Raw genomic sequence first — 15,754 nt, 5'->3', positions numbered from 1 at the left:
CCGCATCCACAGCAGAGAACATCACTGGGTTCTATTTGCTTTTGTCAAATCGCGCCGCTCGCGTCTGGTGTAGACACGTTGTTTTGGTATATGTGAATCTTAAGTATATTCATAATCTGCTTTACGTTTACCTGGCACTGGAAGTCCTTTCACAAACTTGTAACTTTTATGCTTAGAGCAGAACCATACATCGTTAATTTATATTTCTACATGGCTGCCTGCAAAACAACTCTGATTCTTCGATCACTCCATCTAGTGGTCTGTTATTGATACAACCACAACTGCTACAACTGATAACAGAGCGCTCAAGTGGGTACTGCAAGTCATGTTGAGGTAATTAAAATGTCAAATTAATATTTTGCGCTCAATTATTTACTTATCAGACAAGTGGCCGCATGATAAGCGGGAAAATTACGTAGTGTAGTCTTTATCACCCTGTAGAGGTTTCTTTTGCAAAATAATCTGCTGACTGTACATCTCTCAGCCTTGCCACACCCCCCAGTTTGGGAACCACTGGAGTAGGCGATTTGCGCTCTATTAATTTGGTCTGTTACGATGCTCTATGCGTTTGATTACTAATGCCTGTGTAGTACGGCGTTGCACACAGAGGATGAAAACGTTCAGCCTTGACTCTTTATCGTCATTTGTGTTCAAATTTGCAAAGCGTACCAAAATTGAACAAAATAATATAAATGCAAAATTTGAATTCATGAATATATAACGGTATCCACGGTATAGCAAAATCCATATCATGGAACATAATACCGGTAGTCACTTTCATACCAGTATAGCGCCCACCCCTAGTTTTCATAAGTGAATTCCAGATGATGGACAGTCTGGCATGAAGTGTTACTTATTGTGTCTGGGGATGTTTGAATGTTTTGTTTGCTTGCATTGACAGATTTGATGGATATTTTGTGTGCCTTTCAAAGTGCTGGCATGAAAATGCAGCCTTGTCTGTATTGCTCTCCTCTATCCTGAAATATCGATCTGTGTGCGTCATGCATGTTTACATGAATGTGGAAGGTCTATAATTACAGCTTAATTAACTTCGGTAACTTCTGTTAGATATGGGCTATCGGACTCAAAATAAATGTAAATAGTCTTCAGGGATTGCCAGTGTTTTAAAAGTCGAGGACATAAAGGAAGATTTGTCTGAGATCAGGACATTGAGGTGAGAGATAGAAGCAACCTTTAACCCACCTTAAAGACCTCTCTTGGTAATAGTTGATGGCCCCAGCAGCAGTAAGCATGTTTGAGCTATGCCTGTGCTTTTGAACATTCAGATTTGTTTAAAAAGGCACATCACCTCATAACATGCAAAATCATTTACTGTGTAAGTGAAAGTGGCTTTTTGCAAAGGTCACCAATTTCTTAGTGCGGCACAGCAAGGCCACAATAAAACAGAGTTCAGACTGAGGCATTTTCTGCCCCAATTGTGCCCCGCTGGGGTGGAAATTTCCTGTAGTCAGTTTTTAATGGGTAATGGAAAAATTAAATACATGACCATTTTTTTTTTCTTTTTGTATCGCACATTTTCTGAGGTTCACAGTGATTTCCCTTTGTAGCAGAATATTACAGCGTCACAAATGATAACAGCATCACTTCTCTGCTTGATAAACTGAAATTCTTGATGCAATTAATTTGCAATTTCTCATCCAATTAATTACGTCAACCACTCACCATGAGGCTGATTTTCATGAATTGCAGTCTAATTAGCGGCCAATTTGCCTGAACAGAAAGGAAGGAGGGTCTTCAATTGTGACATTTATAAATACTCAAATTAATCATGAAAGTTTAGATTCTGTTATGTTGATTTATTCTGGAACACATTAATCAGTTTAGAGGCCTTCATTTATCATATTATTTAACTGTACTGTCGTGCATATCGACATTGCTACGTTCCAGGGGCAACTGTCAATGTCGTCACAGTAGGACAGTTTACAAATGTCCATTAGAACTTGTCACAATGAATTCAAACTCCTGATCCTCCTGAAGTGACTCTATGATTATGCAAATTAACAAAGGCCAAGCTCATTTTCATCACTCTCAAGAGTCCATGTCAGCTTAATGATTATATGTTTTGGAATTTAGAAGATTAAGATATATAATATTCATATTATGTAAATAAATGCATAATATGAATTTGAAAAATATACAATAAAAGGAAAGTGTCAAAAATGCTCTTTATTTTCTGTGTATAAGTAATGTGCTTTAACTTTATATTTAACGTCTTTGAACAATGCTTCGTATAGAGTTTTTTACAAAATAGTTGTGGTTAGTTGCTTTAAATGTCAGTCAGGCAGTCAACTTCCTGTTTTAAGTGGGTAGTTATAAGCCATAATAAGCTACAAACTACAGCTACACACTGGTGGTGGTTGAGGAGAGACCCCCCCCACACATGATTGTAAAGCGCTTTGGGTGTACAACAATATACAGTAAAGCGCTATATAAATGCATCATTCATTCATTCATACAAAGTGAACCAGATTTATGCCAAAAGTGACAGGTCAACTTCCTCCATAGCAAGGATGATTCCCTAACCCTCACCAACACTGTCCCAACGCTTCCCCAACCCCACATTAAACTCTTTTTACAGGTGGGCTAGTGGCAATCCCACAATCCCACATAATACCACACGGCGGAAATATCTATGGAAGAGAACGAGGCTCCTTCATATGTGCTGTGGTGACTCAGGTGACTCAAACCAAAGGTTTTTTTTTTTTGGTCCATTTAATTAAAGCTATGTGAAATTGTGTTCCCCTGGTTCTCCAAATACTATACTATAACATTTTTCTTTACTCAACAAGGCAGATTGACTTGCCATAGAATTTCAGTGAAGAAAAGAGAGAAACGTCCTCCTTTGTTTATTTTGATGTTAAAACCTTGCCTATAATGAAATTGTTGCTGAATAATTTTACTAAGACTGGTTTAATTTATCGCCTGAGAACATTTAACACCCTAAAAGGCATTGCAAGTTCAATTACCCAAATACACAAATTTAATTACCCAAATGTTTATTTTCAGCTAAATGAAAAGTTTAATTGGTGTTTCATTAAAAAGAAAAAAAAATATTTTGGTGCTTTAGTCTCAATCCCCTATTCTACCAACTGTGTCTACACTCTTGAAACCCTTTAGACATTTCCATGAAAAAAAGATGCTCTAAAACAGAAACCAGTAACTAGTCTAGACTGATTTAAAAACTGCTTTCCTTGCTTTCCATTATCAACAAAATTTTCTGCATTGGAAACTTCCGAAGCAAACTTGCACACGGCACCATTTTGGTGGAAAAGTTGTATCAGTGTTTGAACCTTGGTTTAATTTCAGGCTTAAAACGAAGTAGAATGACTCAAATGCTGCCCAAAGTGTGTTTTTGATAAATGTATTATTATAAAGAACCATCTCTCATCCTCTGCACTGACTCTAATGCGCTTTGTCAGCAGTTCACGCCTGTGCGCCTTTTGAGAATTTCTCATTTTCTCTTTGCATCGTTAAACGAATATCATCCCAAGACAAATGCAAATGGAATTTGTATTTAGATAGGGGTTATATAGAACGTGTACATAATTCACTAATATTTACGGGAAGAAAATAATTATTAAGAGAGTCTAGGATCTTTTCATATTTGTTGAACTGACAGATGGAATTCTGGTAATCTAGAAGGAAACTAGAGGGAAATTAGCGGGTTCAACTGCAGCCAGACTGTTAAGGCCCTGATATACTTCAAACGAAGTTCTTCTTCGTTCTTCGTTTGAGGGCAAAAAGAGGCGGAGGCGGGGTTGTAAACACGTGTCACACCGTCCGCGTGTACCCCCTAAACACAACAACGATGGCGGCTGTGAGAGAAGAACAGTTTCGTAAACATCTGGCAGTAGCATTGATCTATTCAATGGCAAAGAAAAAGAACAAGCGACGTAGATGGTATGTGCGTCCACTTAACGAAAACAAAGAATGATGGCGAGTTTGCCGTTTTAATTCAGCAAATGCGGAGCACAGATGAGGAAGTGCATTTTTCATACTTCAGAATGTGCGCCGCGCGGTTTGACGATCTCTTGAAAAGGGTATCGCCATATGTGAAACATGCAAAAACGCACAGGACACAGATTTCCACTACGGAGAGACTGGCCTTGACACTCCGAGTACTAGCTTGTGGGGCCACGCAAAAAAAAGTGTGGTTGAAACATTCAAAATTGGACCGCGCGGTTTGACGATCTCTTGAAAAGGGTATCGCCATATGTGAAACATGCAAAAACGCACAGGACACAGATTTCCACTACGGAGAGACTGGCCTTGACACTCCGAGTACTAGCTTGTGGGGCCACGCAAAAAAAAGTGTGGTTGAAACATTCAAGATTGGACCGTGCACAGCCCGCAAGATAGTCGTAGAGATGTGTTCTCCTGTCTGGCCTCCGTGGAATGAGAAACAAACCGGGGGGGAAAAAATTGCACGTCAAAGAAGGCAGAGTTCCAGAACACACCCACCGACTGCGTAATCGCCACTGACCAATGGTAGCTCAAAGGTGTTTAGGAGGCAAAACGAACTCCCCCAAAAAGTTCGTTTTGGTGAGCTGTTTCGAACTGCCAAAACGAACTTTGTTTCGGCCTGATTTTGTTCGAAATTTCGTTATTTCAGTTCGTTCTTCGATTTCGTTTGAAGTATATCGGGGCCTTTACTGATGTGACAATAAAAGAAGGAAACACATGCAAACAATTGTTAACATAAAAAAAACACCATTATTTCATGACCCTAATACTGATATAATATTTTTCTGCCAGTGTCCCTGATGATTCCCACCCCTAACACATCAGACATATACAGTAATACATTTATTAAAGATTCCGTTTCTTCTCCAGCTTCTGAACACTTTAAAGAGAAGTGGTGCCATACATATGTGCTTACTTATGTGTGATTTTGAGAGAGAGAGAAAGAGAGATGGAGCTGTAGATGGAACACAAGATTGAAGCAGACAGGAAGAGATGGAATGAGAGAGGCCCCACAGCAAATTGCCTGTCTGAGATTGCCAGTGTGAAGATCTCGTGGTCCCAGTGTCCATCTGCTTCCTGTAATGAATTCACAAGCACTTTGAACAATAGGGACAATGAACGAGTCGAACAGGCTGTGGGGGATGGAGGAGAGAATGGAGAGAGGGAAAGGGTAGAGGAGGAGGGGAAATGTGCGAAGGAGAAGGGTACAGAAGAGAAAGAGACAGGCAAGACTGTTCTGCATCCTGATTGGCTGGAAGCATGGTCGATGGATAGGCACGCTGAGCAGAATGTAATCATAGATGTGCGTCACCATCTTCAGCCAGCGGCCAGCAGCTCTGACTCTGAGCAGCTCTCTGTTTTTAAATGACTCCAGGGGATCTCTGTATTCAATTCACAACTGGAAAACATTAAGAGTTCTTTGCTTGGTTAGTAAGTATCTCCTGATCCCACACACTAGACACAAACTGCGAGACAAATTCAAGGCTTTCGTTTTTTAAATGTGCAAAGATCTGCATGAGGCAGTTTGATCGTGTTTTATTTTTGCCATTGTGTGAATTTCCATATTTAATTTCCTAAGGCAAATCTGCCATTCAGGCTGTTATAAATGGCTCATCTTGGCATGAAGCATTTCTTCGAACTGTGTCTATCTTTAACCCAAAACCTTGGATGAGTTACAGTAACTCTTCCCAGAGCTGCTCAGTGCTTGAGGCTGATGTTAATCCTGTTCTTTTCTCCTGAGCATTGTGTGTAAACTTCTCAAAGAACCTTGCCCCAGATGGCCCTCCTGTGTAATCCTTATGTCATTCCAAACCTGTGCATCTTCCTTTTTTGTAAAACACCAAACAGGATTTTTTTTTTTTTTTTGCTTTAGCTGATTTTGTCCATACAGTAAAAGTTCATTTGATTCAATGGGATTTTGTGATAGAATTTTCACTTTGGGGTTAAACCCAGAATACCCTGGAAATCGTGAAAATTAATCGTAGGCTGGCAAAGGGACTTGCTATTGTTGGTAGTCTTTAGTCACTGCAGCATGCAGCTTTTCCAAATGTTTTCTGAACAATAATGAGATGCACAGCACAATAGAGCTTAGACAGTTTTTTTTTCTTTGAGTGGTTTGTGGTCAAAGGTCGAGGACTGCCACATACTCCTCTTCCTCTACAGCAGCGGCTCCCAAACTCGGGTGCGCGCACCCCTAGGGGTGCACAGACCGACCAGCAGGGGTGCGCGAGAGAATGCTTTTGATGATCTGTGTGCATTTTTTGAAGGGGCAAGTGAAAGAGAATTTTAGTTGCCCGACCGGACAACTAATCTGATCTTATTAAAACATCGAATTAGGGAGGCACCAAAATTTCGGCGAGAATGATTCTGATTTTATTACACTTGGTGTAAACGGCAATTCATAATAGATAATCAATAGTAACAAGGTCGCGGCAGTTGAGACTCATGTGAGACAATGTCATGGAGAAATCTAAACAAATGAACACAACTGCACACAGAAGAAACATACTATGATAAAAAATGTAGTTTTTTATAGGTCGCGGCAGTTGAGACTCACGTGAGACAATCTCATGGAGAAATTGAAACAAATGAACACAACTGCACACAGAAGAAACATACTGCGGTAAAAAATGTAGTTTTTATATTTATTACATAAAGCCTAGCCTAATTAATTAACATGACACGACTAAGAGAGTGCAGTTTTCCCCGAAAATCGGTACGATTGTAAATTCAACATTGATTTTAAATCGTTTGAACGAATCGTTTGAATGCCTCAATGACTCACTCATTAAGACAGTCAACTTGCTGCCACCTGCTGGCGGGTTACTTTCAAATTTAAAAGCAACTTTTTTTGTGTATTTTTTACAACTTTTCATATTTGTAAATAAAAAAACCTGATGTAAAACACCAAGCTCACAGCATTATTTATGCTGTTGTAATTTTGCAGTGTTAATGCATTCATGCTACATTTCAGCTTTATTAAATTGTATGTGTAAATGCATCTAAATGCCACTTCAGCTGCTTCTGTTTCTCCAGCAGTGGAAAATTTGGTTTTAATACTGATTTCATTTGATTGGTAACAGCCCTATAGAGACTTATTGTATTAATTGTAATTATTAATAAAATGTAAGAATTTGATATGAAAGATGACACATGCATTTAATAATGTTAGGGGGAAATGCCCTTTTTATAGGCAAAAAAAAAGACCTGGAAATCAATTCAAATTAATTTTAGTATGCAGTAACTTTAGTCATATAAAACGTAATTTTCCAGCAACAAAATTGTGGCCAGTGAAAACGCTGAGTGGCTAGTAATTTTGGAAAACCACTAGCCACAGTGGCTGGGGAGCAAAATAGTTAATGTCAAGCCCTGTATACAGTGAATACTTGAATTTATACTTGTATTGCAGTAAAAAAATGTGGTGTTTAACCGGAGTACGGTGGTGGGGGTGCTTGACGTGTCAAACACTAGAAAGGGGTGCACGCTGCAAAAAGTTTGGGAACCACTGCTCTACAGCATTCATATTAAACACTGTTGAGGAGATCTCTTTCTGAATATGCACAGGCCATTGACATATGTTTGTTTATTTATTTAAAATAATATATTTTCTGTGTAGGTTTTTGCCATTTAGACTTTGAAGCAGTAATAAAAGTTTGAATCATGTACTTATCACTGGTTTGAACTTTTCAAGCTTTAAAAGGAAACAAAAGTGCAATAAATATGAGTGCTAAATTCCAGAAGTTCCGATGCCATTTGATAGATCTGTGACACAAACAAAAATGAAATTTAAACAGTTATTTAATGATGATCTTCCTTTACAGTGAATTAAATAAAGAATAATTAAGGAAGGAATAATTAACCCCAAAGTGAAAATTCTATCACAAAATCCCATTGAATCAAATTAACCTTTACTGTATGGACAAAATCAGCTAACGCAAAAAAAAAAATCCTATTTGGTGTTTTACAAAAAAAGTAAGATGCACAGGTTTGGAATGACATGAGGATTAATTGATGACAGAATTTTCATTTTCATTTTTAAACTATCCCTTTAACCAGTGCAGCTGGACCATTGAATTGGTCAGTTAATATTAAGTACTGGATCATTCTGTTTCGTCAGCAAATTATTTAGAGCATTTTGCAAAGTTGAACAAATGCTTCTTTGAAATGATCATCAAAATGATTTTCGTTCATGAAACAGATCTTGATGTTTCTTTCATGAATTCTCAAGAATATGCCTAGGAAAGCTAATGCCAAGATTTTCATATATGATCACCATATCAAAACTAATTTAGACCAAAAAAAAACGTTGTGGTTCGGATCTATTTTTTTTTTTTTTTGGGCACAAGCTCTGTGGCTTTCCCCTTTTGACTCTCTGGAGTTCAAGCATTCTTTTTGTTTTGAATGAGTGATTCCCCAAAAGGTCAACCAGGGTTGCTGTTCATAACTGGAAATGTTCAATGCTAGCTAGCTGACTAGTTGAAACAACACTACTTGTTGTAACAACAAGCTGCATCCACACATGCTATATTGTAGTCAGACTAGACTTGTGCCAGTATTCGGTAATGCGATATATCACGGTAATGAATATGCACGATATTGTTATTGTGGGCACTTCTAAATATATATATATTGTGAATAATTATATATTACAAATTATTCAGAATTTTGAATGCATTTTAAGAATACTTTTCCCATCAACTGGTCAAAATGCACAACACTGCTGTATGCTGCGTGAAAGACAGGTGCGCACTCTGAGTAAACTAGCGCGGACAAGAAGCACATGGCGGAACATGTGAGAGACGCTCTGGAAGAAAGCGCACTTTCACTCTCTGACAGCAGATGGCGCTAAACTGCAGAAATAATAATAATAATTCATTTAAATGCAGCCGTTACCCCGTAAACCCTGTAAACAAAGCAGCTGCTCTACTTTCTGTTTCTGAAAGGTGTTTAAATTATTTAAACAGCCATTTAGATTGTGTATTTGATACCAAATACTTAAATATTTAGACATAATAGGCTATTTATTTTCAAACTTTTTTTACATTTTAATCTGGACTACAACATGCCCTAGATATTGTTTGAAAGTGTTTTGATTCTTTATTGTTCGGTCACCGCTGATTACAGAACCGGCTTTACTGATAAGATGCGCGTTAAATATCGCATGCGATTAATCGTGCAGCCCTACTGCCAATGAAAAATTCTTCTGAACATTCATTAATCTTAGGTATTCCAATATTTAATAACACGTTGTTAAAATCGAAAGTTGCAACTGTGTTATTTAATGAGCTAACATGATCTAAGACTTGTATTTTTTAAACAAAGATTAATAACTTCTGTAGCAAATGTAGCTATTGCTCATTGTGAATGTTAATGCATTAACTAAGGTTAACTAATGAGGTCTTATTGTAAAGTGATACCTGTTGCTCTTTATAGTTCTTTTGCACTTTAATCTGTGTAAAACTTTTAACTTTATACATTTTTCTGTATTGCTTTATTGCATTTAAATGTTCAGTTATTTTTGTTATAAGAAAAAAGTTATTAAACCTGTTATACTGTATTATGACAGCACTTTTTTAAAACTAAATTTCAATACCGTGATAATACCGTATACCGTGATAAAAGCATTAGCAATTAATCGCAGCATGAAAATTTGATACCGGCATATCCCTAAGTCAGACTGTATTCTGTGCACATGGATGTGACAAACAATATTGAATGACATGGGCACTAAATTTGAAATCTGACTTGACAGCTCAAAATGTAAATTAATAGTTTAGGCACAGTGAATCAGGATAATGCCAAAATATGAATTTTTATAACCTTATTTTTTTTATATATATGTACTCGTTCAGTAGTTACATTTTGCTAATTTTTAACAAAAATTTAAAAAAAATCTTCTGTGGTGCCGCTTAAAAAATGTAACAAAGACTATAAATAAGATGATTGGCATTTTATTGTAGTTTGATATATTGCCACTTATTTCTATAACTTCATTTATCTAAATTTGGATTTTGTCTTTAAATTTCCACTTCTCTTGCAGTGCCAGACTCTGTTAAACCCAATCCCAGCATCCCTTCAAGCCCCATTCTGACCCTGAACCTGCCTGTACCCTCTACTGCCACCACCAGCAATGGCAAGCGTAGCCCTTGTAATTCCCTCCAACAGCATTTACCTCCATTACAGCAGCCCAGTCCCCGATATGTGCCCAGAGAGGTTCCTCCACGCTTCCGACAGCAGGAGCAGAGGCAGCTACTGAAGAGGGGTCAACCTTTACCTACAGGCGCTCTGAACCCGATGTCTGCTTGCACTCAGTCCGGGGTCATCTCTCCTCCCGAGACGCCCACCAGCAAACGGCACACGGGTGAGAATCATGTTCTGTTTTTGAAGGAGAAACTAAGATATTTATTTTGACAGGCTTTTCACTTGACCAATGTCAGGTCTGCGAATAGAGATGAATTGTGGTATATTTTTATCATTTGATGTTTTGATGGAGAGATTGTATTCCTCCTCATGTCCCAGCTGGGATGTAGAAGTGTAGAGTGGCTATGATTTAAAGACTGAGGGTGGGATTGTGTCCCCCACCCTGCTACGCCCTAACAAAGCCTGCCATTGACCTCTTAAGTCTCGTTCTAAGCCCGAGGTCATGGGAGCAGCATGGTTGAGGGACTCTTGTCTCTACTGTTTTTTTGCAATTATTGTTTACTGGGCCCCTCCCCTCTGGTTGATGACTGAGAGTGTTTGCGATTCACTCCAATCTGGTTTAATGGCAGGTGGAAGAGCAGAGCTTGGACAGAGGGGAATCCCTGGGAACGGGCTCACCAGCTGTTTCATGGCTCCTAATGGCTTTGTCAACTCTTGAATCATTATTGTCTTCACTGTTTCATATGCATTTGATTTTCTGCTAATTAATATTTTAGGTGTGTGTGCTTCTGGGATTCAAACACCATCAAAAATCCAAGTTAAGCAGAGAACAAGTTTATTTGAAATTGGGAAATGGCCTTTTGAACTGCAAAACCTATGGTTTAATTTTGGGATGTGCAGAACTAAATTTTTTAATAATTGTTTCCCTTTAATAATAATTAGTAAATAAATCTTAGAGAAGCTCTATGTGGTTTTGTTTTTACCTGGCCCTGATCAGACACATTTCTGTGGAGCATTTACACAAGATATATTGCTGCATTCAAAGACAGTCAGTTGTCTTTCTATGGGTTTTTAAGTTTGGCCATTTTTACTCTGCATCTTAATTGACAAATGCAGCCTTCCTGTAGCTCAAACAGAGCATGGTGCTAGAAATGGCAAGGTCATTGGTTTGATTCCCAGAAAAAGCAAGAACTGATCAAATGTTTAACTGGAGTACAATGTAAGTTGCTTTAGATAAGAGCGTCTGCTAAATGCATAAATGTAAATGTCGTAACTGGACACTCAAAAAAAGATCTCAACTGTCAAAGATGTCCTTCCAGAGAGGGTTGTACTGTGCAAACAATAGCACAGCATGTTAATAATAAATGAATAAATAAAGAAATCTGTTCTTGGAAAGTAGATGGAGACAATATTACAACTAAAGAGAACATAAAAGGGATCTAAGTCCACTTTCAATCCATGTGCAGTGTAAATACAAAGAATACTGCGTTCTCTCCTCTTTTGGGTCAGCTGAAAGAGTTCCAGTTCTTGGTAGAAGAACAAGTTTTGAGAGCTGCTCGTGTGATTTTAATAACTTTTTGTTCTTTAGTTTTAAAGATGTGTTTTATACAATATGTAATATAAGTCTCTGGTGTCCCCAGAATGTGTCTGTGAAATTTCAGCTCAAAATACTTCACAGATCATTTATTATATCATTTTGAAATGCCTACTTTGAGTGGAAGCAGAAACACGCTGTTTTTGCATGTTTTGCTCAAACTTTCGCCATGGCATTAGAACTAATACACCATTTGCGCTTATGAAAACACAATAACGGCGCGGTGGGTGTAAACTTACAGATTAAGGGGCGGTAATATTATAATGAGATCCTTTTGCCATGTCACCAAGGGAGCGAAATCAGACGTGCTCGTTTTCTCAAACGCTTGCAGAAAAAAGCTTACCAAAACAAAGTTACTGGGTTAATCTTTTTCACATTTCCTTGATTGGTAGATGCACTGGGGACCTGATTATAGCACTTAAAACCTGGAAAAGTCAGATTTACATGATATGTCACCTTTAAGATATTTAAAGCATCAGAATATGAGATGTTATATCATTTAACAGTTCAAATCACAATTGTGGAATTTGTCAATATAAGTGCTGTATGCTGTAGTCATGCAGTTAGATTTGATTAGTTTTGTTATAGAACAGGCATTATTGAGACAGGTATAAAGGCATGGACATGCTAAATTAGCAGGGTGGTGCTTGAGTTATGTTACAGATATGATCTCATCCATGTCTAAACTAGAGGTGGTCCCTGTCTCACATGCCAGCCCCCTCTGTGGCTTCATTAGCACAGTGTCTCCCCAGCTGATACCCGTCTGGGTCTCTCTCTCTTTCTCTTTTTTTTGTCACTCAGTCTAATTCTTTCTTCTTTCTCTCAGCGTTCTTCTAAAAGAATACTGTGATCTGACTTTGACAAGTGGAAAACATGACTAATGAGCTTTTAAAACATGTTTGCCATTCCGCTCTTGAGAAGAAGTGAGGCCTTTGATCCAGAGAACAGAATTAGTATGAAAGCAAGTTATTTTCAGACAAAAGTCTTTTACGTCACTGAGACTTTGGCTAGAGAAAGTCTGGCACTGGAAAGCTGTAATTGTAGACTGTATTAAAGCAAAAGTTTTAAGAAAATCAAAATTGGTTAGGTAAACATCTCAGTTTTTTTCTTTCCTTTTGGGTCTGCTGTTATTTTCCAAAGTTTGGAAACTTTCTGGGCATTCACCAGGATGAAAAACAGAAACACAAATAATTGTTCAACAAATTATTGTTCCATTTAAGACAGAGGTACTACAGGCAGCGGCAGCATGTTGCATATAAAGACTCTTAGGCAGTAGTTGCAGAAGTAAGTTGGTGTCGAATGGTCACAACATTTTTATCTCGCTTTTTTGAGACTAGTAATGTGGAGCCACTTTCTAGGTATATAAACTCCCACTTCCTGTGGCTTCTATTTTGTTTTGTTTTGTCCAGGGTGCTCAAGTAACAAGGTGAAAGGAAAAAGCCTCTGCCTTATGTGTGGTTAAATTATCATGCAGCCTTTTTTCTCTTGCTTTCTCTCTGTAGGGAGAGAATGTGACTAATAGCGAGAGCAAGCAGAGGAGGGTGTGTGAGGAGAAAGTGAAAAAGGGAATGAAAGTGAGAGAGACAGACTTGTAGACAGCAGCCTTGTTCTCTTGGCTGCATTTCAGCTCTGATAAAATGGAGTCCCTGAGAGCTGTTGGCTACAGGAGAATAAGTCGCTGGATTGTCTGAGCTCCATCAAAAAAAAAAAAAGAAACATTTGGTTTCTTTCTTGTCAGATTCACTATATTTGACATGTTGTTCAACAAACATATCAGTGTTTGGTGAAAGGCTTATTCAGCCTTTCTGTTAGTATGAAAACACTACACCTCAGATGTCAGATTATTCAAATGTTGCAGTTGTGCCAGTGATGCCAAGTCAGTCTAATGACATTTCAGCTCAATTGTTACTTTGTTGATAATGCAAAATTAAGCAGTGGTTGCATGGTTGATGTTGAAATGCACTATAGCCTGTGTGATAAGGCTGTGCTAAATAAGGGGATAAATGTATAGATGGAAGAACTGCTTTATGAGGCACTGGCAGTATTGTGGCTAGGCAATATCATAAACCCCACATCTATTTGAGCTGACACAGAAAATTATATTTAAAGTCTTAGTCTCATTCTAGTAAAAGAGCAAATTCATTTACAAAGAATACACTGGTTGCTTAAGAAGGCACTCAACAAGGAAATGGATAAAAAACGTACAACATGTTATTAACTCAACATTAGGTTAGTCATGGGCACCATATTTGATTTATGCAGTGAATCATATAGCCTAGCTGCCATATGCCCCTTTAAGGGGGTGGATAATACATGTGCGTACTGTTTCTAAGGAACGCTCTCAGTGGTTGTGGAGATTGCACTTGCTTTTGCATTGTAGATCAATGCCCTCTTTCTGCTCTCTACCATAATTTGCACACCATCGATTACCTGCTGGCTTATGATTGACTATAGCTGGAAAGAAGTAAAGCTGTGTGTGTGAGAGAGAGTGAGAGAGAAACGTGTACATATTGGTTTAGTATGCATCCTCTTGAGTACCCGTGGAACATGTTGGTGAAGCTTAATTTTTGTGGGGACTTGGCAGACCACAAGGAATGATGAATGACGAGCTTGTCTTGGTTTCATTCCAGTAAATGAACACTGTTCCACCTCAGCTTCCCTTTTAGTGATGGAGATGCTAAAATTAAAATAAAAAATAATATCCCTTGGTATTATTTTAAAGGGGTCCTATTATGCTCTTTTTCAATGTCTTGAATTTGTTTTGGGGGTGTACTAGAACATGCTCTCATGCTTGGTGGTTCCAAAAACGCATTTTTTTTTTTTTACATAATTTACATTATTACAATACCTTTCTCCCCAGTCTGGCACAAACGGCTCGATTAGTTCCGGGTTTGATGAAGGCCCGCCTTCCGAAAAACGAAATGTGATGTGATTATTGGTTAGCTATCCCAGTGCGTTGTGATTGGCGAACAGCTTAGACAGTGTTTCAGCACTGCCCCGTCCCTTGCCAAAGCAGCAAGTTTAGTAAAGGATGGCATCAATATTGCCATATCAATTTGAGCCGGATTCAGACCCAGAGAATATTGAACAAGAGGATCGCGCAGAACCTTTGCACGCACAGATATTGCAAGACATATGAGAGTGGTAACGTTATTGTTGTTTTTTTTTTGTTTGTTTTTTTGCTAAATCACATTTTAGATAGGATGTCAACAACCGCTTAAAAATAACTGCATTTACTATGTACAGATAAGTGCATATGTATTATTTTTATTGTTATTTAATTCTAACATTATAACATGAATTGCAGTGAAACTGTTATACAGTTGAATTATGTATACCATAGTCCAGTGTTTCCCAGGCGGCATATATATGCAAACTCATTCTCTGCCAGCAGGAGGTGCTGTTGGTGTGATAGAGATCAAGGTTTCCCCGGTAACGGCTGTACACAAAGCAGCGCTCTGTTCAAAAAAACACTGCTTTATCAGACATTACATGCAAGATTAAATGAAAATGAAAAATTGAAAAACAATTTTATGAAGACAGTCGGTTTCCTTCAGACATACAGTGATATAAAAAAAACCGCACTCAAAGTATGGGAAACACTGTAGTCTAATAATTGAAGTGTAAATTCTGCAGAGTTATTTTTGAATGACTTTACATATTACAAAACATGAAGCACTTTTTCTTCGTCGTCTTGTCTGAAGCACTCACTCAACCAAGCATTTTAAACCACGACCTCGCCCCTCCCCACCCCACCACCCAACCATTCGAATTTCCGTAGGCGGTAATTATTTTAATGATATTCTAATTGTCCGCTTTGTGACATCAAAAAAACCCGGAAAACAACTCTGTAGTCCAAACGAGCCGTTCGTTGTAGTTCTTGAAAAGGGATTTTTTTTTTAAACGAAATATCTCCCTTTGGAGTGGACTTTGAGATTTGTAACTTTGTAGATTTTTTTTATGCCCAAACATACACACTGACTAAAATTCAAAAAGTGAAAAAGCATAATAGGACCCCTTTAAGATAAATAGTGT

At 38.0% G+C, this 15,754-nt stretch overlaps 1 protein-coding gene across 1 annotated transcript in view; it reads left to right on the top strand.

Annotated features, from left to right (window-relative positions):
* The window catches only part of LOC107701838 (trinucleotide repeat-containing gene 6C protein-like), a 72,607-nt gene that overhangs the window by 35,953 nt on the left and 20,900 nt on the right, over positions 1-15,754 (top strand). Inside the window, exon 4 of the mRNA XM_016503970.1 lies at positions 10,025-10,345. Coding sequence (XP_016359456.1) covers positions 10,025-10,345 — 321 coding nt within the window. The remainder of the gene's footprint in view (positions 1-10,024; positions 10,346-15,754) is intronic.

This window comes from Sinocyclocheilus anshuiensis, unplaced genomic scaffold (genome assembly GCF_001515605.1).
Source record: "Sinocyclocheilus anshuiensis isolate Anshui unplaced genomic scaffold, SAMN03320099.WGS_v1.1 scaffold310, whole genome shotgun sequence".
Classification (NCBI taxonomy): Eukaryota; Metazoa; Chordata; class Actinopteri; order Cypriniformes; family Cyprinidae; genus Sinocyclocheilus; species Sinocyclocheilus anshuiensis.
The sequence above is the reverse complement of the archived record's forward strand: the minus strand, read 5'-3'. Positions and strand labels throughout refer to the sequence as shown.